General features: G+C 33.2%; 1 protein-coding gene and 1 pseudogene across 1 annotated transcript; one reads left to right on the top strand and one right to left on the bottom strand.

Annotated features, from left to right (window-relative positions):
• Nucleotides 1–3,931: 3,931 nt before the first annotated feature.
• Nucleotides 3,932–15,905, bottom strand: LOC128197798 (AT-hook motif nuclear-localized protein 23-like; annotated as a pseudogene).
• A 1,447-nt stretch (nucleotides 15,906–17,352) lies between these two features.
• Nucleotides 17,353–21,866, top strand: LOC108337536 (uncharacterized). Its single transcript, XM_017574090.2, has 2 exons — nucleotides 17,353–17,665; nucleotides 21,069–21,866. The coding sequence occupies exons 1-2, from the start codon at nucleotides 17,498–17,500 to the stop codon at nucleotides 21,597–21,599; spliced, it is 699 nt and encodes a 232-aa protein (XP_017429579.1). The 5' UTR covers nucleotides 17,353–17,497; the 3' UTR covers nucleotides 21,600–21,866.
• The last annotated feature ends 2,413 nt before the right edge of the window (nucleotides 21,867–24,279 follow it).

Raw genomic sequence — 24,279 nt, 5'->3', positions numbered from 1 at the left:
GTATCCGCGGATAAAATCCGCTACAGTATTTAGTACCCGTGGGTAAGAAGTATCTGCGGGTAACGAGTAGCGGATATTTTAATACCCGCTTGTTAACAGGTACGGTTCGGGTATCGGCTACCCGTTTAAAAATTAAATTACAATTTTATCCTTCTAAGATGTTATATTTTGTCTGTGCCGTCAAACCCTAAATCACAATTTCGAAGCTTTACACACCCAACCATCCACTACAAAAAAGAAGGGAATTACCGAAGGCCAAAAGCCCTCGGAAACAGCCAAAAACCGTCAGTAAAAGGTAATTACCGAAGGCTTATCGACGGTCAAAGAGCCCTCGGTAAATCCCTTGTCGCTAACATTTACCGAGGGCTTTTGCCCTTCGGTAATTACCGAGGGCCAAAAGCCTTCGGTAATTACCGAAGGGCGAAGGCCTTCGGTAATTTCCAGTTTCTCTAATGACAGCCTCGTAATGTCAGTAGCACATCCGAGGTCATCACCAATTTCTCTAATGACAGCCTCGTAATTCAGGATGTTCTTAGTGAAAAAGTGTGCAGAAAAACCAAAACCAGTAACTTGTATTTTTCTTGACCTTTCAATTTTGATACTAAACAAAGTGTTTTACTTCACTGTCGTAAACAAAGTGTTTTACTACTTTAAGCTGATGTAACATGCTACTACTGTAAAACTTTTAATAAATTTACATCTTAACAAGAATTCACAGATGATGTGGTTGAGATCTACTCATTTGTGTCTTATGTGTGTGTGGTCACATCATTTGATTTAACAGTTTCTCCCAAATTTGAAAACTATAGGTTCCAAATTTTTTGATGAATGCCTCTATGTTTATGGTGAGCTACATAGTGAGTTTTGCATTATTATGGAGATTGACCCTTGTGGGGTTCCCTTTCGTGGTTCTACTTGTGATCCCTGGTTTTATGTATGGGAGGACACTAATGGGGTTGGCCAGCAAGATGAGAGAAGAATACGACAAGGCTGGTACAGTGGCAGAACAAGCAATATCTTCCATCAGAACAGTTTACTCCTTTGTGGGGGGAAAGCAAAACCATAGATGCTTTCTTTGATGCTCTACAAGGTTCAGTAAAGTTAGGACTCAGACAAGGCTTGGCAAAAGGCATAGCTATCAGAACCAATGGTGTTGTGTTTGCTATATGGGCTTTCATATCATATATTTTAAATGGCAGCATTGTTTTTTTCCGGACTTGCAAGCTGTCATCATGAGGTTTTCAAATATTAATTATTTTTCTTCCCTTCCCAAATGGTGTTATTGGTGACAAGTTTGATGGTAAGAAGTTCTTGGACAGAAACACAGGAAAGAAGATATTAAACATGTTCCAACTAGATAAAATAATCAAACCTTTGCTGGAAAACAAATACAGGTTTGATTACAATTATTAAAAATATGGAATATAGTATCTTAGAGAAGAGTTATGATTAGGTGTTGATTACATTATATATTTATATTATGTTCCTCTTCCCCATCACGTACCAATCAACACAAAATCTTCTATCCACCTTTCCTTCTCAACACAATTCAAAAGTGATTTTCAAATCTTTTAAAATTGTCTATCAAGAAATAATATTCCAGTATATGATATCTCCTACTTGTTTTCAATAACAAATTTTGCATTCTAGTAAAAATAACATAAGATGGGTGTGAACGAAAATTTCAACAACAATCATGATCATCATGGGTGTGTGGATGACGATGAAATCCCACTTCCTGGATTTCGATTCCATCCCACAGATGAAGATCTTGTTAGTTTCTATCTACAAAGGAAGCTTCACAAGAAACCCATCAGCATCGACCTCATCAACCAAATTGATATTTACAAATACGATCCTTGGGATCTTCCAAGTATGTTTTCTTGATCTTCTTCTGTTTCTCTTAAACTTTCTAGAAAAGTGTCTCATAATATCATGGAAGGCTTTTCATCTATATGTATGATATAATTATAAGCTTTGAGGCTTTCCTAGTAGATTCTTATATTATAAACTTCAACCAAATTTAATATTTAACATTGCTGATTTTGTCATGCCCTTCTTTTTGTTCATTGTGGGGATGGCCATTCCTCTGGCTCTCAAGGTTAGCTGCGAATGAGAAAATAGGTGGCTATGAATGCTTCAAGCGTTACTTTCTATGTTCCTTTTGTTTCTTCTTTTTGATTCAAACCAGCCCTTTTTTATGCTTCCATTTCTCTACAGAGAATACCAAATAGACTTGTAGCTGTAAAAAAGGTTCTGGTTAGAACACTCAAATTCCTCTTCTGGGGATTGCTCTTGCAAGGTTAGTTTTTCTCACACATTTCCTTTTCCCCTCTTTTTTCAGCATAAGTAAAGAGTTCCCCTGTTCAAGAGGAGGTGAGAAAAGGAATCAGGATTATTTTATGTTATGTACATTTCACTGAGCATTACTCCCTGCTGAAATATACTCGGTCTTGTGAAAGTTATTCTTCTATAATGTGCAATAATAATTGATTCTAGATTTCATTTTAGCAAATCTAATTCTAGTAACAGTCTAGGGCATGCCTTGTTTTGATATGATGGATGACCTCAATGATGAAAGTGGTTTCTCTCATGCTCCGGACAATCTAACATATGGTGTTGACATGAAACAGATAAGGTGGTGTGGCATCCTTAAGGTGATTTTTATAATTTTTTCCACCTCATTTTCTATTAGAGTATATTTTAGCTGATAAGTCTGATACAAAAGGAATAATACTTGTTTTTGAACCATTATAGAGAATTGCTCTGGCATATTTGGTTGTGGCACTTGTGGAGATATTTTCAAGAAGTGCACAAGATCGATCCACCCACCCAACTCTCAATATTGAAGTTGTACTATTGGCATTGGTTAGTCCGTGAAAGTATGGTTCTGGTTAATGGCTAATGTTATATGCTTTTGAACATTTATTTGTTAATATTTCAGGCAAGTGGGGGCTTGCATACTTGCTGTTTACTTGGCTTTACTTTATGGAATGTATGTTCCAGACTGGCAATTCACTGTCCATAATCCAGACAGCATATACAATGGAACAATAAACTACGGCTAAGGCTATTTTAACCTTCTCACTGGCATGCCAATGCCTTGCCCCTCATTTCAATTACAAAACAATAAACTTTCTCAATCAAACAACCACATACATTGCTGCCACAAGAACATCATACACATTCCAGAAGAACATCATACACATTCCAGAAAATTTGTAACTCATAATGAATTTTTAAACGCACAACTTACCTCAACCAAGATAGCACTTGACGATGGCAACCTTTGTACAGCACGACACTGACACAAGCCCACAACGGCCCCTCCAACGAAATCCCTCAACCACGTTCCTTCAATCACATACTAACAAGTGAATGAAAAGTAGATGAAGGCAGCAACACTGTCTAGGCTTCAACAATATGAACATGAGAATGAAATTCTGTGGAACTTACCTCTACCGAGATAGCCCTTCACGAGCACGCAGCAACAGAAGCCCACTACGGCCCCTCCAACAAAGTCCCTCAACAAACAGAACCAACAGCCCTCAATGTAGCGACCAACCCGCTTAAAAACCGTAGCCCGAGACTCCCCAAACCACCACGCACCGTGAACGAACCACGATCAAGGAGGCCAGTCACCACCGTGAACGACCACCACCAGTCACTAACCGAGAAAGTGGGGAGCGTCAAAAAATGGAGGGAAGGGTGTGAAGAAACAGAGGAAAGTCTGTGAAGAAAGGCACGACAAAGACGAAAGCGTGCAAGTGAATAAAATCAAATTGGGGAACGAAAACCCCAAATTGAGACTTAAATTAGCGCGAACCTTACCGACGGCTTAAAAGCCTTCGGTAATTATCTCAATACCGAGGGCTTAAAAGCCTTCGGTAATATGCCGTCTGTAATTTGCAATTTTCCAGTAGTGATCTACCTAAAACTGAGCATTTATGGCCAAATTGAAGAAAGGGAGTCCCGAAGAAGAATAGGGAAAGGGTTATTGTTAATAATATTATTATTATTACCATATATCTGAACCTGTTCCTCTTCTTCTTCTAAGAGTAACCGTTCATAAGGCACGTTGGTGAACGACGCTGCGATCACAATCACGGTCTTGCCGTGGTCAACTTTCCCACCACACTGCCACAAGTATACACTCAGACTTGTCGCTCCCGGTGGCGCCGACAGAGGAAGGAACGATCGCGCCAGCAGAGGAAGGAACGCCGCGCCAGTGAAGGTATTTCGAACCTCCCGTGAAGAGTCACCACCGCCCCCGATGCTGCTGGCTGCCGCTCAAAAATACAGATCCCACAAGTAATTGGTAACGTTGTCGAACACGTCGCAGTCGCTGCCTACCTCGAGGATGTGTGCGCGGAGCGTGTTGGCGCTCTCCCTGGTGATGTTCAGCAGTGGCTTCGCCTTGTTCTTGGATCCCAGCAGCCGCTCTCGCGGATTTCTGAAGTTTCTTCCCTTTTCCGTTTTTGTTTCTTCCACTACTCTGAAGAAGAAACCCTAAAGAAGGTTTGGGCTTGGCCCATTTTGAAGAAAACCTAAAAAAAAAGTTTGAAAGGTACCCATTTTGAAGAAAAAAATTAATAATAAAAAAAATTATTTGGACTTTTGGCCCGTATGATTTAAACATTGACGTTTGAGAATATTTTTTAAAAAATTTAATTTAAACATTTTTTAAAAATCATAAAATATTATTTTTGTAAAAGAATTTACGGGTTGAAACAAGTATCCGCGGGTTGAAAAAAATCCGTAGAAAGAAAATAATCGGTTAAAACAAGTGAAAATCATACATAAAGTAATTAATTAGTATGCATTTGTATCAAATGAAAGAAAGATTACATGTGATGCTCGTCAAACTTCTTTCGAAAAAAGTTTGAGAAGAGAAGAAGATATCGAACGCTAAGATAAAGTGAATGAATTTTCAGTCTGCCGTTCAAACTTTATTAAATTCACTAACCTTTTGACGTCGAATTTAAAATCCATTCGACGTTTTATATCCTTTTAAATTCATTTGTGAAATGGACGTCAATTTTCTATCAAATTTGAAGAAATCACTAGTGTAACGAAGAAAAGCGACAACGGTTGTTTTTTACAATACGCTTCGATTGTTATGAATTAATTGAAGATGAGTGAGAAGAAGAATAAGAGAAGAGGAGAAGAAGAAGAAAGAGAGGCATAGGGAACAACCGTGACGGAGGCAAAGATAGTGGTAGTAGTAATAAAGAAAGATGAGAATGAGTAAGAGAAGAAAAAGGAAAAGAAGAAAGATGATAAGGAGGAGGAGGAAGAGAAGTCAAAGATGATGACAAAAAGAAGAAGAACACCAAATTAGAATATCTACTAAACAAATATATATCAATATATAAATGTTGATTGTTGGTAATTGTCAATAAATCTTTATAATGAATTTTCTTATTCATCATAAAATTGTAAAGGAATATTTAAAATATATAAAACTTAAAATTTGTTTTTCACACATCAAAAATAATGTGGACGAATGTCTCTTTCTTTCATACACATACTATACTAATATCGTATTACGTAAACAAAAAAAAAAAAAATACAAAACATGTTACACATTCCATAATCACCAGCAACATTGGAGACTGAGACTCCTCACCCTTATTAAGATCCACCACTACTTAATAATATATAATAATTCATATATTGTGTTCTCATCCCTATTCACCTTTAATCTCAAGCTCAATTTAACTTCGTTGGTAAAATTTTTGTACTTTACCTTTTCTTTTTCTTCTGTGACTAAGATTTAAAAAAATCACTAATGTCGAACGCATGTGAGAAGCACATGTTACCCAGCTTGAGTATGACAAACATTAACTCCATATCTATGAGTTTATTTAGTTCTTATATTCTTGATATTTTGTCTTTGTTGCAATGGGTATACTGTAGCCAACTATACTGGAAACTATATATGTTTACTTTTGATAACACAATTCAACATATAAATCTATCGTGTTTTTCTTTTTTTTATCAATCTATTGTATTAATGTTTATCAATGTAGAAGCACCTATATAAATTTTGTTTCTTTGATCCACTTAACACTTTTGATCCTTGAGGACCCCCAATCATGGTGGAAAAAAATATAAATAATTCGATCTACCCTCCAAATGATCGCAGACCAACGGAAAACAGACATCAACTCAGTTTTCACCCTGACTTCCACAAACGAAGAGGCTCATTGGTAAGAAAACATAATCAATTGAGCAACAAAACCAGATGTTCCAATGATTAGATTGCACCCTACATAGAAACAGGATAATGATACTTTCGTAATATTTTTTTTAACAATATTTTAACATTATCTTTGTGTTATTGGTCCAAAATTATTTCATAATTAATAATAATAATTATAAATATTAACATGGACCAATTACATAATATCACGATAGTGTTAAAATATTATCAAAGTATCATTAGTCATAGAAATAATAATGTATGATTTCAAATCCTCTTGAGTATATGAAATTGAATTTTTAATCTTATAGTAAATCTTGAGTCAAAATAAACAGATTTAAAAAAAGTTTGAAGGTGACTTTTATTTTATTAGGTTCCATTAGGTTGTGTGAATTGTTATAGCACCTTTTCACCCAGTGATGGTTAATTATCATTTATCGCCAGTGTAATGGACTCTTTTCCTTAAGGTCTCTTCAATGGCATATAATAAAAATTTTATTTGAATAAAAACTTATAAAAAAAATTAAAATTTTATAAAAATAATTTGATTACTTAAAATGTTGTTAAATTCGAATTTTATTTAAAAAGAATAAAAACTTCAACTTTTTTATAATCTTGTATTTATATATTTTATCTTTATACTAGTTTGACTTATAAAATAATATGTTAATTTTAAAAGGGATGGAGATTTAAAATATCCCATAAAAGATCTCGTAAAACTAGTTGAAAAATAAATATAAAATGACAATTTGATGAATAGGTTAACCTTTTGTGTTTGGATAGAAAATAGTATTTACATTGAGTTATAAAGAGAGACCTATCTAATAAAAAAAAAGCACTCGTGTTATTAATAAAAGTCCTAACTAAACAAACTTGTAGACACAATCTTCTTACATAATCCACAATCCATATATATATATATATATTGATTTCTATATATAAATTAACATCAGCAATAATAATATATTAATATTGATTTCTAGAATGTTAGAAATGCCATGCCACTTTTTTTCCCCTTTCACATCACATAATCAACATAAGCTTTGAAAGTATGCATGAATAAAAAGTAACAGGTTAAACGACTAAATAAAGATGAATATTAAATTCTCTAGCATATATAAACTATTATTCTACCGTTTGTGTGGACGAAAAACCAAACCAGATCATCAAGTGATCATTGATCATACAGACAGTATAAAACTAACTTCAACTTCAATTCCATAAAATTAGTCACTAATTTCTAGTTATCATGTAAAATGGTAATAATATATACTAATATGTTTGTATCGTTCATGAGCACAATAGAATCATATTCAATTGGTATCGTCCACGAGCAAACAAACTAATTAGAAGGCAAACAGTAGCAGCAGATTTGCAACGAAATAACAGTAATATATATATATATATATATATATATATATATATATATATATATATATATATATATATATATATATATATATATATATATACATATATATATATATATATATATATATATATAAATTGATTCTCAGACAAAACATTATTCATAACACCAAGATCGAGAGTTAAAGACTCATGTTGAACATTACTCATAACACCAAAATTCTCAGACAAAACATTCCTAATAGCATGCTATTTCAAGATGAGAGCCATCTGTACAATTTTCTGCTTCTGTTATATGAGTGATTAGTTGTTCTTATTTTTTGTATTCTGTTATTTGAATTTGAAACAATGTAGATCTAAAATAATAGAGTGAATTACAGGATGAAAGATACACAAACCCTAAAGAAAACCCCTTCTTCCCTGAAAACACCACGCTACTTTTTTTCTGCCACTTTCATTGGCACAAGGACTAAAGTGAATAACACTTTCCAGCATCAATGATTCAGAAAGAAACGTTTTTTTAATTATAAATAGTCTATGATTACACTAGTTTATTTGTAGAAATATAACCCTAAATCCAGAATTTAATTTGAAGCAGATTCTCGTGCAGGAGATTTAAAACCCAATCTTTTTGTTCTTCAAGAATCAATGAAAGCAAAATTAACAAGATAAAAAGAGGGGGAAAGTGTTACAAAGAAGAATGTGAACTATAACTACCTTCAAAATTCTCCAATCACCGCCGTGGATTCGGCATTCAAGACTCCCTCCTCCTCTCTCTCATGCTAACGCCGCTAATTTCTCCACCAATCCAAACATAATCCCCACCAATCTAGGAGAGAAATTAGTGAAATTAATAGAAGAAAAACATAAAAAATTAGGAAAAAACAAAATAGTAGAATGTATGAATCATAAAACCTATTTGGTTAGACTTCGGAGCCAAAAGTAGTCTTGCGGAGGAAGGAGTGTTCTCGAAGCCGAGAAGAACGCAGTCGCAGAGGAGTGCTGAGAAATGTGAGTGAGGAGTGCCGAGAAATGCGAGTGAGAGGGATGAGACGCAGAGGGGAAGAGAGGAATGAGAATCAGAGGAAACATGAAATGAAATCTAGCGAGAGGGATATGGGAAATGAGAGAGGAAGAGAGATTATAATTGATTTCTAAAACTCCGTTATAATACATCAATAATAGGTTTTGAACTTATTTACAAGTTTGTCACCGCTTTTCATATTATAACTGATTTTCAAAACTACGTTATAATATGTCTTAAACTTATTTACAAGTTTGTCATCGCATTTCATATTATAACTGATTTTCAAAACTACGTTATAATATGTCTTAAACTTATTTACAAGTTTGTCACCGCGTTTCATATTATAACTGATTAAAAAAAATACGTTATAATATCTCCCTATTATGATGGATAATTTTTGTCCGTTATAATAGGCTTGTTATAAAATGTCATTTTTCCATTAGTGTGAATTCGAATTGATTTACTTTCAAAATTGTTTTATTTCTTAAATGTTTTGTTTGGATTAGACAATTCGTAAATTTTAATTTTTTATTTGGATAAAATATTTTAATTACTTTTAAAAACTATTTAAATATTAAATAATTTTTAACTGATTTTGATTGATGTTATTTTTTGTTAAAATTTGTTAATTTTTTTTTATTTAACATAATTATATTTTAAGTCCTTTATAAATGTGAGAATGTTCAGTTAAGTTTCAAATTTTATGGTCTAATTCAGTACCCAATAAATTTATATTTTTCAATTCATTTCTTTACTACACTCTACACTAGGTCAACTGCTACGTAATCTGCTCATACTATTAAGGTAATCATTGTAAATAAAGAGAATACATAAACAAAAACAAAAACAAAAACAGAAGAAATGGTAAGCAAATATGTAAAAAGAGTAATCATAAAATGGGTATATAATTATTATCACATAAATCATTCAGATAAACAAGCATAACACATACATGACCAACAACTTACCCAACCTAACTATGAAATGGGGTTGTGTAGACACTTGAGAGATTGAAAACTATGTTAGGTCATTTTATAAAGTTGTAATTTTACTTTTGAAAAAAGTTTTAAAGAATCATGTAATTGTATACAAGTACACTTGAATATTTGTGTTGTACATGAATAAATGTATTAAATTTATTTAATGAAAAATATGCTTGATTGAGAAAATTTAAATTTTGACACATTTTAGTGTTTCTTAGAATTAGGATGTTAAACCACAAACATCTAATAGATGATTTTATTTACAAAAATACCACATGTTATTTTTAACATTGGTTGTTTTATGGTCTGACATTGAGCATGTGACGTTAAAGGTAGATTTCGCACTACTGTCTAGAATACAATTCCCATATACATGCATACTTTAGGTTGGGCGGATAACAAGAAGATTCTAGGAAGGACCAATAGCTCACTCACTGTACACGATTCAATTAGCCTTCCATTACACCCACCTCATTATCTAAATTATGGAGGTATAATATAATCTAAGAATTAGGCTTTATAAGCCACCTATTTTGCGTGTGAGACCTTTCTATGCTTAATGCTAAGAGTGGCTGGTGCACAAGTCAAAAATGGGAATAAAATGACCATTACTCTCAGGTTCAACATGTAGATGGTCCAAAGAAAAGTATATATGTGGCAATCAATCTAGATACTTCAAACACTACTGAAACGGCGACCACTGGTTCCAATTCTTTTCGAGCGCCATGAAACCATTAAGTTGGAACTGTCAGGGGCATGGGAACCCCTTGACAGTCCAATCTCTCATCGATCTGGTGAGACTTGAAGATCCTGACATTTTTTTCCTTATGGAGACTCGAATCTAGTCCCGAAAGGTAGATAACGTCAAAAGAATAACGAAGTTTAAGAATGATTTATGTGTTAATCCTTGTGTCAAGAAGGGAGTTCTAACATTATTTTGGAAAGACAAGGTTTACTTACACATTTTCTAGTATTTTACTAACTTTGTGGATACTGTGATTGAGGGTCATAATTTAACTAACCATTGGCCTTTAACTGTATTAAATGGAAGGAGCGTTTACTAAGAAAGGAATACGATTATCACTACAATAAAAGCACGTATTACCAAGGGCTCATTACCGACGACCTTTACGCCTTCGCTAATATATTGGTGAAATTAAATACCGAGGGCTTTTGACCTTCGGTAATGCCTTTGATGTGTCATCATATGCGAACCATATCTTCATCCAGCCATTCTCTTGAGAGATCCACCCGCACACATCTCTTTTTTTCTTGAACCTCCGCTCGTCTCCGATCCATATTTCAAGCTCCTCCGCCTTAGATCTTCATTCGCCAGCCACGATTAGTCTCTAGATCTTCATTGTCCCGTACATTTCTCCCTTACCTCAACCTAATCCACCATAGAATCCAATTTTCACCGATTAAACCTATCCTTACCGTTCTATCTTCATTTTTGTTCGATTAAAACCTCTTTTCGTTCCATTCCATCGATTCAATCGTTGAATCCTTTCTCTCCACCGATCAAAACATCCCAAATCCCCAACCCTAGAATCTACACCAATCAAACCACTCAATCTAGGGTTTGCCTCCATTTTTCGTCATCTGTTCTTCTTCTTCTTCGATTAGCTCGGTCTGTGCCAGTTTCCATGGTTCCTCGTCGATCCACCTCGACCTGGAGCTATCAAGTAGTATTCAGGGCCTAGGTTAGGTGCATCTACACAGAGCTAAGTATTTTCTTTGCCTTTCCATGTTGTCTTCGATTAATTATCTTGATCTGTTTTGCTCTTGTGAAAAGAATTATTTTTAGTGCAGTTTCTCATCTTGGTAGGCTCCTGTAAGCATTACTTCTCTCTAATGATTTTATTTTTCATAAACATTGCCTTTATTTCCTTCCTTCATGGCTGCCAAATGTGACTTTCATCAGTTGTTGTGTTTTGTTTTTTATATGAAATATCCAGTGACATTGTTATTCTTTTTTGTGTGGAAAGAAGTTTAGGAAAATTACGAAATTTGTTTGCGTCAGATTTCAGCAACAGAGCCATTGAGCTTTGTTATATATCTTAATTAAGATGTTTTTTGCTTGATTCTTCTAGGAGGTAAATACTCTCAATTTATCTCTGTGGAATATGTGCAAGACATGAATTTTGTGACATATGGCATCTTAATTGAATTTAAATATGCGAAATGATGGTTTTGTGAAAGTTAATGATTTGCTAAAGCTGAATATGAAGACTTTTGCTAATATTCCATTGAGATCACACATTGTTGATGATATTAAGGAGGTCAACTATTTTCATATACTTCTCTGTTTCAGCACGTGTTCATTCCATTTTTATTATGCCTTGTCAATACCGTTTATTTTGTAATTAGATTCTTGAGTCACATTATCTAAGAAGCATATGGGTGAAAATATAAAGGATATAAGATTGTCATATTATTGATAATAGATGAACTCTTCAATTTTTATTCTTATGAAGCATGGAAGATCACTTCATTGTATTGTGTATCAAAGATAAATTCCTTGTATTTATGTAGAATTTTAGAGGATTGATATTTGTCTTTCTCTTGTAAAAGCAGTCAGAATATGGCTAACAACTTACGAATGTACCTGATCCATCATTTTTGCTTTCAAGAACTAATTCTGCTATAAGTTAATATTTTAGGAAATTGACTAGGAACATTAGTAGGATATTTTTGTGTCATGCAAAGAATTTACATGTTGATTATATTAGTGGTTTTGACCTACTCTTAAATTTTAACTTAATTTTTAGTACTGTACGTGGCTTCTGTTGCCTTTGAATGACTATTTATGCTTATATAACTTTTTTTTGTCTAAGTTATACTTATTTGTATTTGGTTTTATTTTTTCATTCTTGTAAACAACTTGTTGTAACTCCATATTATCATATTGCGAATTAACTGAAAGAAAAACATTTTATTCTAAAATATCTTTTGGTTACTCTCTTAGGTTGTTCAAAGAGACAATAAGCAACGCTTTAGCCTCATGGAAGAGAATGGGGAACTATTAATATGTGCAAACCAAGGCCACACAGTAATGGTAACGTATTCCTCTTTATCAAGTGATGAAAACTTCATGTATCCAATTTACTTTTGAAGTGTTGAAGAAATAATAGAACGACAATTTTATACTCTAGAATGCAACACGTGGTTATGCATCTAATTTCCAGTTAAAATTTTCTTTTACCATTGTCATGTTAAGATGCCAATGAAAAACTCAACAATGCAACAAGGCTTGTTGGATGCTGGACCAGTGATGTGTGGTGCAGGAACAACAAGCTTGGAGTGTTTGGTTCATTAAAAATGTTGTTGAAAGCTAGTCCAAAATTTGTTTTGGGATGTTGTTTTCTGGTGCAGATTGGAGGCTTAGTGGTGCTTAAAAACACTGGTTTGGAAGGCTGGTTTTGGGGTGATGAAACATGGAGTGAAGGGGACTTCAAGTCTTTATCTTGGTGCAATGATCAAATAGGTTTGAAGACTGGAAGTAGTTTTTTTGGGTTGATGCAATTGTTATTTGACAGAACGACTACAGGATATAGTTTATCCTTATTGAGATGTGTGACGCTTGACCATGCCGACTACATAATAAGAGAAACGCATGAAGGGATATATGGATACCATTTGGGGCCTAGGACTATGATATCCCGGATACTCAAAGTAAGCTAATTTTGGCCAAAAATTGAGGCAGATTATGTGGTCTACGTCCGACGGTGCAAACCTTGCCAGAAGCATTGAAGCTTAATTTGTAAGCCGGCAAGAAGAACTTCATAACATCTTTTCCTCGTGGCCCTTAGGAAGTGGGGGATGGACATACTTTGGCCCTTTGCTCCAAGAAAAGGGCATGTCAAGTTTCTTCCGGTAGGTATTGACTACTTTAACAAGTGGATCGAGGTCGAGCCCTTGGCCATTATAATGACAACTGAGGTCTAGCAATTCGTATGGAGAAACATTATATGTCGGTACCACAGACTGGTATCACAGACAACGGTCAATAGTTTGTGGATAAGGAGTTGCCAAAGTACTATATCGGTCTATGTATAACTCATGTTACAAGTTTAGTCGAGCATCTGCAATGAAAAGGCCAGGCCGAGGCCCCCAATAAGGTGATCTTGGTAAAGTTAAAGAAGATGTTGGATTCGACAAAGGGAAAATAGCCCAAAGAGTTATTAGAAGTATTATGGGCATACCATTGCACTCCACAATGAACCACTAAAGAGACCCCGTAATGGAAGCTTCTTTAACCAAGTTGATGAAGATCCCTTGATAAAGTTGATGATGACATTAAAGCATGAAAAAGTAGAGATGAAATGGCTTGTTGAATGGATAAGTGATGCATCCTAGAAGAAGGTTAGACCAACCTTGAAGGAAAAGGTAGAAGAAGTCTAGAAAAGAGACAACTTCAACAGAACTTAGAAAAGTGAGTCTGGTAGTTTTGGCAAAGTTTCACTAATTTCATTAAAGTTCTAAAGATTACAAAGAGAGGAACTCTCTTTTTATAGGAGAAGGAGAACCCTCTAGAATGAAAAGAATACATGCATTTGAAAATAACCTAGAAGCTTCCTTGTTTAAGAAGGGATGAATGAGAGTCTCTCCCTTCAACTAACTTTAACTAACGTCCAAGTTCAAGGCATGGGAGTCTCTCCCATCAAGTTGACCTACCAAGGATGTACCTCCAAGTTCAAAGGCTTCTTCAAGGCCCAATCCAAGCCTAATTAGGTGCTAAACATGATCCAAGCCCAAAAAGTTATTCATTTTGTCAACTCTGACCTTTGCTAGTTGTGTTGCTCATAACTTTCTTCATAGAGCTCCAAATGAGATGATTCTTTATTTGCTGGAAACTAGACCCAAAGAGATTTGATTTGAGTATATGCTCGTATTTGTCAAAATTGGGGAACCATCATTGCGTAAACAACAATATGAAGAAGAAATTAAAAAAAGATGTTTAACTACTAGCACCAAAGCACGACTTTGAAACTTAAGCAAACCCTAGAAGAGGACCTCGAGATCCGAGTCATAGAAACCTTAAGCTCATGACCTCCCAAGTCAAGGGAAACCCCCTTATGCATGAGGACTAGGGGACATTCCAAGTCACTAATGTCAAAGATCCCTTCTCTGAATTCAGTGGAACGATTGACCACCCTCTCCTTCTCCTTCCATTCGCCCAGTAGGGCTAACCTTAGCTTTTTTCATTCTTTTCCCACTCCCTAGGGTTTCCCCGGTTCGAGCCACTTCCTCCCAAACATGTGTGGGTGGATATCGGCCTTAGCTTGCTGAAGGTTGGGAACATTAGATCGTCTCGCCTCTTTTGCCTTCTTTTTTAGCTGCTTTCATAGCTTGATGAACAGATCATCCTTACTGCCAACTTTCTAGACATGTGAGTTATGAAACCTACAAACACATAAGTAGATAATAATTTTTCTTTACTTACCTTTTAGCTCAAAAATAGGATTACTACATAAGTAGATCCGAACAAGGTCCGTAGCTAGCATTCATTGAGGCAGTTGCTCTAACACCCCTATAACTTTCCTATCTCAATAGAAAGGCGATCTCTTGGCCTACCTCAAAGGATTCTCCGTTCAGTAAAAGGGGAATTTTCTCCTACCAGTATTGCCATAAAAATAGGATCAACCACTCTCGTTAATGACAACTCTATAAAATCACTTCTTAAAATTCTTGAAGGAATCTGAGTAAGGTTCTAATAAGGGGCCCCTCGACTTTCTTATCAAAGTCATCCATATTATTGGCTCCTAGGGACGAGTACAGTAGAAATACATGAAATATTCATGAGATGGATCCAGGTATAGGGACTTGTACAAGATCTTGAAGGCTTGAATGCACCTCACCTGTTCAGATTAAGCTATGTTGGAGCCACGTTCACAAGATGAAGAATGCCCATGCTAAACTTTTTGAATGGGAGCCGGACATGTAGTTGTGTGAAATATCGGTATAGACAAAGAAGAAATTATCATATCAACTCTCCTTGTCATGGAAAACACAATCGATTGCATTAGCTCTCTTTAGTGACACGATATACTTGGAGACCCATGCTTGAAAATGTATATGTTATTCACCCAATTTTGGAGTATTCGAGACCACCTATAGTTCGACGTTTGGGTTTGGATTATGGTATCACCTTAGTCATATCCTCCCGGACCTTCCAAAGGGTCTTGGCGCATTCCTCGGAAGGTTCTGCTTGGGTTTCTATAAAATGCTCGACACTCACCCCTAAACCTAGGAAGGATGAAGCACTGGAAGCTATAGATACCTTACTACCAACACTATTATCACTAAAAGACTCAAACATACCTGATAATGAAGATCGGGTACTTCGCTTCAAGAAAGGGAGATCTCTTTATAAAAACGAGACAACAAGCAAGGTAGAAAATATTAAGCGGTGAACTATGGTTCACCCCTCCCTATTTATAGTGAAATGGTGATACTTCAACTTCTTGGGATGCATTTGTTCCAAGCAAGCTCATAGACTTTGCACTCTTCACAAACTGTTGTAATCCCACGAGAAGTTGATGCTTTGATTTCTTTACTACCTCTTGTCACCAAAGGTCACATCATTGTCACTCAAGAACCCATTCAACATTAAACCTCTTCATCGCTATGCTCCTTGAGGTTGGAGGGCTACTATATCTGTAGGAGTAAGGCCAAAGATAACAATTTTCCTTTGCAAAAGCTCTTATCACAAAATGTCATAACCGAGTGCTGGAGTAGGCGCATTGCTTTGGGCACACCGGATACCGAATACTCCTTACCCGTCTTGCAGTCATGTAAAAACTAGGGGACTAATGTATTGAGTTTAGGACTAAGGACCCTTATATCCTTCCAGATAAGGGTTATAGCCCTAAGGCATAATAAGATACAGGGTATCAAGGACGATGTACCCCAATCCAGATACATGGTGCCAATGTCCTTTAACTTAGGGAATTGATGGACGAGGTACCCCACAGAGGTTTGACCCATCCAGTTGAACGCTTAGTCAACTAAGTTAAAACACTATAAATATGACATTAATGATAATTTACTTTCACTTTTTGCATTAATTGAGATTTAACTTCAAAGCTCTTACCAAATTATTGGTTTAAGTATTGGAGAACCTTTTTGCATGATCTCTCTTTGTAGTAGTGTTCAGAGTGTTGGAAGACAAATACCAAGTACTAATAGATTATTATTAGAAGATGCAAAAGACGGTTTGTGGAAGAAAAACCTTTGCCAGATATCTTTGATATTGAGATAATAGATTTAATCATTTAATGTAAGAACAAGACTAATTTGTTTAATTAGAAACTAAAGAAAAATATAATTATTAACAAAACATGTATAATCAAGTAGGCAATTCACATTAATAAAGAAAATCAAAGATGTATAAATAAACAATAGGGTAAAAAGAAATTTACATAATGTGTGTATTAATTTTTGGGATATATATATATATATATATATATATATATATATATATATATATATATAATTATTGTGTGTAAATAAATCCAAGCACTATGATTTGTTAGAATGTGGAAGAAAACCGGGTATAAATAATGATTAAAGTTAAACTAATTGGGAAAAAAAAGCAGGCGACAAAGGTGCAAAAAGTCATCCACTACCTGAAATAAAAAATAGTCTAATGTTTGTAATATAGTGATAAAGTAGGGGTGTTTGATTATTCTTAACAACACCTTGAAATAAGTCCACGTACATCTCTTGTGATGTGCCTATATATGGTGTTGGAGCTTGCCATTGATCAAAGAAGAGTGACACCAATCTTATACGCAAATTGTTCTCTCTCATAAAACAGTTCAGAAAGGAGGAAGAGAAGTTAAGCAATAACAATATTCCACTCTACCAAGTTATCTCTATCTCTCTTGAAACCTTGAAATCAAGATCATCATGGAATGGAGGAAGTGCTACTTGGATGTGATATTGGTGCCTCTTGGTTTTCTTACAAGCATTGGCTACCATTTCTGGCTATGGCATAAAGTTCGAACTCAGCCACACACAACCATCATTGGCATCAATGCTAGTGGTCGTAGAAATTGGGTTAATGCCATGATGAAGGTACATATCTTCTTTCTTTTCATTTTTTTTTTCTGTTTCAAGAATGAATTTCATAATAAAAACGAAAAACTTCAATTATCAATAAAATCTATAATCCTGTTTTTAGGTTAGAAGTAGTCTTGTTCTTTCATGTAAATTTGATTCAAGTTTTATTTTGTAAAAATCCATCGGTGTGATCCTTTTGACCATCGGTGTTTGATTCAGGTTAAATGCCCGATAGCAACATGTATCATCAGATTGCAACTTTTTTGGCAAATGAAAAATTGCAGGTTAAAAGATTAATTTATATATATATATATATATATATATATATATATATATATATATATATATATATATATATATATATATATATATATTAAATAATAATCTGGGTTTTACAAAAAATAAATGGCTTTTTACTGACATTTTTTTTAATTACTAGTAATATTTTTATAAATCTTACATTCGTTTTTGTCGATGAAGAAAAAACAAATATTACATGCGTTAAGCTTAATTTAGTAGGCGGAAAAGGTTATACAAGCCATTTACATTGCTGTTATAAAGCACAACATTTGTTGTCGAATTTTGGTGGTTTAAAAGTATATGCTATGGGAGGCTAAACTATGTTTTTTATTTTTATTTTTTATAATTGGTTACTAATTAGTATTAATTTAGTAAATATCATAATAGTGGAAAATAAATTTTACAGAGAAAAAAAGAAGTTCAAACCCTTTGTTGCCCAGATCAAAGTATTAAACAGTTTTTTTGGTCTTGATATGTTCTATGTTAACTCTAAATTGTTACTCTGTAAATACCCTCATAAAAATATAAATTTGTTATAATGAGTGAAAAGGTCTTAGATCCCAAATTAGGATGATGATATTTTTTGTATATTATCTTATAACATACTTTGAATTTAATTATTAGGTCATATATATAATCATACAATTTATGAAAATATAAACACTAAATTTCATAAAAAATTGTAAACATTTTGATATTAGTGGTTTTGAGTTTTTGTTTTTTTTTAATTGATGGTACTAAGGAAATAATAATCACATAAAATAAAGCCTGTTAGAATATTAAACTATATTAAAATTGAGTTTTAAATAAGTGTAATATTTAGAGACATTAATATTTACTATTATTATCATCATTGAAAGAATTTTGATAGTTAAATGCAATCTGAGATCAATTATATACTAAATAGGTGTTTTTGAGTTAATTACCACTGAATAAGACTGTTTGATTATTACAATTTAGTTAACAATTTTACTCCTCAAAAATTAAAAAAGAAATACAATAAAAAATAATGAGATATATTACGATAATTCTGATTGGTGAAGGTATGGGAACAATGTATTATATTCTATACCTTCGGTTTTAGCATTTCCGGAATCATATTTTTCTTATAAAATTTGGGCAATGAACACTATCTATTACCTTGTATTGGAATATTTATGCATATATCGTTTCCTTGGAGAATAAGGACATGGAATAATTACACTGAGGATATTGCAAGTTAACTAATTCCATATTCTTTGGCATTTAGCATTTTTCTTGATTTATTCTTGTTCCGGGTACATATAAACGCCACTTTCCATTAAAAAAAAAACACATAATTATCTTATTAGGAATGACAATTAGTTGGGTCGGGTACGGATACCCGCTTAAAAAAACACAGATAGTGCTTATCCGACAAAAAAAAAATTCACCCGCTACCCGCACGGATATCCACTTAAAAAATATCCACGAATATTTTAAAATCCGAGATACCCGTGGATATCCGTGGATACCCGCAAATATTTAAAAAAATATATATTTTAATAAATTATTAAAATATAAATTTAAATTCAATTTTAATTAAATTTAATTTTGTAAAATATAAATTAATGTTAATTTTAATTAAATTTAACTTAATAAAATATAAATTAAATTTTTATTTTTATTTTTTATGGGTAGTAGGTATCCGCGGGTACGGATAGTATAATACCCGTATCCAACCCGTTTATAAGTAGATATTAAAATATCCGTTACCCGCAGGTTGCGGATAGTAAATATCCGCGGATATCAACTATCCGTCGCAGATTTTATCCGCAGATATCCGTAGACGCGATTTTTTTGTTATCCCTAGTTCTTATGGTATAGTTAACAAAATATCAATAAATAGATAAAGTGCATGAGAAATCCACGAATTTATCATAATATATTCAAAGAAATATGTGCATAACAATGTTTTAGAAATTAGATTTAAATATAATATTTTATAAAAAGTTATGTGTATGAACTTTCACATACATACACATATCACAACTTGGAAAACAAATCAACATTATTCGGATTTAGTGCGTGCTGAGTCGTGAACAACATGTGGTGTTTCCTAATCTTTCTTATTCCTTAAAAACGTTGTCCCACGATGCAATGTCCCAAGATACGAAAAAGAAAGTTGTTTTTTAAATCATAAATAAGCCAACATAACTTCAATGATCGATCTAATTTCTTAAACAGTGAGAAAAAGAATAACTATTTTTGCCACTGTGCAAATAACAAGTCTTGTCATGGTACGGAAACATATCCTTAAATTTTTAAGAATATTAAAACAAATCTGAAATCTTATCTTACCCAAACCAAATCTGTTATATCATATGAAGTTCCCCAACAAGAACATTCACCGTGTGTTTTACGTATTACTATGTTGATAATTTTTATAGTATTGCTAATTTATCTATTTCTAATAAAATATTTTTCTTATATTAGTTATAATTTTATCTCCATCACCACGGTTATTATTTTGAACAATATGTCTAAAAATATTTTTTATATTTTTATCATAGCACAAAAAGCTAAGTAATTTTATTAAATAATTAATAAAATAGTTAAAAAGAGAATGAAATGCATAGTTATTAACAAATACAATATATATTATACCTAGACACAATATTTTTGGTCTTTCTTCCAAGTGAAAATAGTGTATTATCATTTGCTTCCTAAGAAAAAAAACCAAAAAAAAAACAAAAACAAAACAGAGTAGCATCCTTTTATGATCTTCGGTTTACTTGTATGTTTCCAATTAATAGTTTTTTTTTTTATGAAACGAAGAGCATTGATTAATCTGGTATTGAAAATTGTACTCAAATTTTTACAATAAATATCTATCAATCTCATTCTATATATACACTATTTATCATCAGGTATTATAAAATAGTGCCTCCATTTTTATTTACAAGAAAAACTCATTTTAAAAATTTAAGTAAATTCTAACTATTTTTATTATATTTAATGATATTGTTTTAAAATTTGAATTAATATTTGATTAAAGAATCAGCATCCTTTATACATTTGTTTCAGGGTTGAGAGAGGATTTAACTCTGTTTTTTTTTTCAAGTGTTTATAATTGAAATTTATACATTGATTAATGCAGGACAATGAGAAGAAAAACATCCTGGCCGTACAATCACTGAGGAACACAATCATGGGTGCTACTCTAATGGCGACAACATCCATTCTCCTCTGCTCAGGCCTGGCAGCAGTGATAAGCAGCACGTACAGTGTGAAAAAACCACTGAGTGATGCTGTGTATGGGGCACACGGGGAGTTCATGGTGGCCCTCAAGTATGTGACTCTCCTCACAATTTTCCTCTTCTCATTCTTCTGCCACTCTCTCTCCATAAGGTTCATAAACCAAGTGAACATCCTAATCAACACCCCTCAGGACCCCATGTCCCTTGTCACCCCACAGTACATCAATGAGATCCTCGAGAAAGGCTTCATTCTCAACACTGTTGGGAACAGACTCTTCTATGCAGGTCTCCCTCTCCTGCTCTGGATCTTTGGCCCTGTCTTGGTCTTCCTCTGCTCCCTCACCATGGTTCCAGTGCTCTACAATCTTGACTTTGTCTTCACCACTGCCAAGGGAAAGGTCGAGGCTAACCAAAACAGGGATTTTGAATGAAATTACTGTGTGCTAATATCTTATGTGGGGTGACTCAATGAGTGACTGAGGATTGAAGTAGGTCTTTTTCCTCATTTTGATAATAAAAAATTAATGTGCATGTATGCTCTCCCCACTGGAATGAGCTTTTGGGTGATGATGATGATGATCCATTAGTTTCTATAAGTTAGGTTGTGAACAAAAAGCATACCTTGTGCATAGTTTTGATTTGCTTGGCATGCACTATGGTTGGATGAATAAAATAAAAGGTTGCCATGCTTTTCTCTACCCCCCAACTAATTACAATGGTGCTAATTAGTTTATATTCTGAATTAATAAAACAGTTCTTTATCCAATTATTAAGTTTCATGTTAAAAGTATACATGTACAATAATTTATATAATGTATTATAATAATGTTTATGTTTGCTTTTCTTCTATTTATTATTTTTTTCATGTATTACCTACGTATAAAATTTTTCTAAGAAATTTAGCTAAGAACTCAAGCCTCGTGTACTTAATGTTAGAAAACTAGTATGATAATAACTCGTTAATGAATGATATGATAAACATAACTCATCGGTACAAGGTGTTTGAAATTTTTAGTCATAATAATAAGATGTTACGGATGTTAAGACAAGATTGTCTAAAGATGTTAGACTGTCTAACTCATATTTTGAAGTTTAAAATACAATACTTAATGAAATATCGTTTATTGATTAAAGCATCTAAATGATGTGTTTATTAAAAACAACATTGAACGAAATAAGTGTTTATTAAATACAAATCATCTATCAAACAATATTAAACTAAATAAGTACATATAACATTTTATGAAAATAGTGTTTTTCAATATATTTTGTCTAAAAGACAATGTTTAACAAATAGCATCTAACAAAAGAAAACTATTAAATATACACTTCATAAAATACTAAAGCTTAAAATATTATATCTAAACAGTGTTGAACAAATAAGAGTCTAGGAAAAGCTTACCAAACAATGTAATGAAACTTAAACAGATTTATAAAATAAGCGTTTAACGTTTAACATCATCTGAAGATCATATATCAAACGTTTTGCTTCCTAAATAATGCTTCTATCAAACGAGCTGACATGTGTCAATATGTTTTAAACACACAATATGCCTCTATGTTTACCAACATTTAAAACATTTAATGCATGTACGAAAAAACACCTCTTTGCTTGTATGTTTTGTTCTCTTTATTTGTGCACATAATGAAAATATCAAACTTTATTCAAAAGCTATGCACAAAGGTCAGAAAGACGTTAAGAGATAAGAAGACATTATAGGAATGTTTCCTTAAAGCTTTATGCTCTATCCAAGTTGTACACATTATCACTGTCAAAGTAATGTTTCTCTTCCTAAGACGCAGAATTGTACATATCTTTGTACCTAAAGTCACCTACTCTCAAGGAGGTCAACTTTCTGAGTAATAAATGTTTCACGAAGGTGGCTATATAAAGAGAACTCGTTGAAGAGAAGAAAGTATAATAATTCTTTGAATCCTTACACTGTTATTCTTCTTCTAAGCTTACATCGTCTAAATCTTTCTTTAGAAAAGAAAAAATATTTTCAAATCTTCAGATTTTATTATATTAAATATATCCTCTCTTTAAGGGTTATTTGAATTTGTACTTGTATTCAAAAACACCTTTATTGTGTTTATAAATTTAAGAGTGAATCAAAATGCTTGTTAGTTTAGCTTATGTGAGCTAAACAATCTAGTCAGCTTAACTAATGTTGAAACCAGGAGTGTTAATAATACTTGTTGTAAACCAGGATTGGTTGATTGTCTTTGTTCTCTTTGTCAAATATTAGTTTAACCCCTTAAGAGGTCTTAAGGAACAACTGGATGTATCTCAATTTGGAGCGAACTAGTATAAAAATTATGTTATTGTTTTGCTATATGAACATTTTCCAAAAAGCTCTTTTAGTCACATAAGCGTCAAATAACTATTGCAGATCGTCTAACCCTTGGAAAAGTCATTAAACATTGTTTTGTGAAAAATCTTTAAAACATTATTCAAACTCCCACTTTCTAGTGTTTTCTTATGTTTTAGTGGGTATCAAAGCTAACCTTAAGGGTTAGTTCTTGATAGGACTTAGGAAAGATTCAATGGAAAATGAAGGATATGCTGTAAACTATCCTCCTCTATTCAAGGTGGAAAATTTTAACTATTGAAAATAAAGAATGATTGTTTTCTTTGAAGTGTGTAACATTAACATGTGGGATATTGTTGATAATGGAAACTTTATACCCTTGAATAAAGAAGGAGAACCCACGACTAGAAATTATTGGTCAGACTATCACTAACTAAGGTACCTTTTAAATCCTAAAACTAAAAATATACTAATGTGTACAAGAAAGCATAGTCATGCAAAAGTGCCAAAGATATATGAGACATGTTGATAGCAGCGTATGAAGAATCAAGTAAAGTTAAATAGGATGTAGCATTAAGTACATGAGAAGATCTAAGCTCATATAAATCTGAAGATGAAGAAGAAAAAGTCAATTTATGTTTGATGGCAAACTCAATGAGAGACGCGTTAGATGGCTTTGTTATTGAAGCATATAATGAGCTGATTTCTAATTCCTCAAAGTTTTTAAAAGCTTTTCAAAGCTTAAGAGAACAAAACAAAATATTTTAAAAAGAAAATGATGTTCTAAAAATGAACTAAC

The sequence above is a fragment of the Vigna angularis genome, chromosome 7 (assembly GCF_016808095.1).
Source record: "Vigna angularis cultivar LongXiaoDou No.4 chromosome 7, ASM1680809v1, whole genome shotgun sequence".
In the NCBI taxonomy this organism is placed as follows: Eukaryota; Viridiplantae; Streptophyta; class Magnoliopsida; order Fabales; family Fabaceae; genus Vigna; species Vigna angularis.
The sequence above is the reverse complement of the archived record's forward strand: the minus strand, read 5'-3'. Positions and strand labels throughout refer to the sequence as shown.

Excerpts from the sequence above, each read along its gene's own strand:
- LOC108337536 (XM_017574090.2), top strand. The coding sequence starts at position 17,498 with ATGGAATGGAGGAAGTGCTACTTGGATGTGATATTGGTGCCTCTTGGT. Across the intron at positions 17,666-21,068 it reads GGGTTAATGCCATGATGAAG|GACAATGAGAAGAAAAACAT; the intron begins GTACATATCTTC and ends TGATTAATGCAG.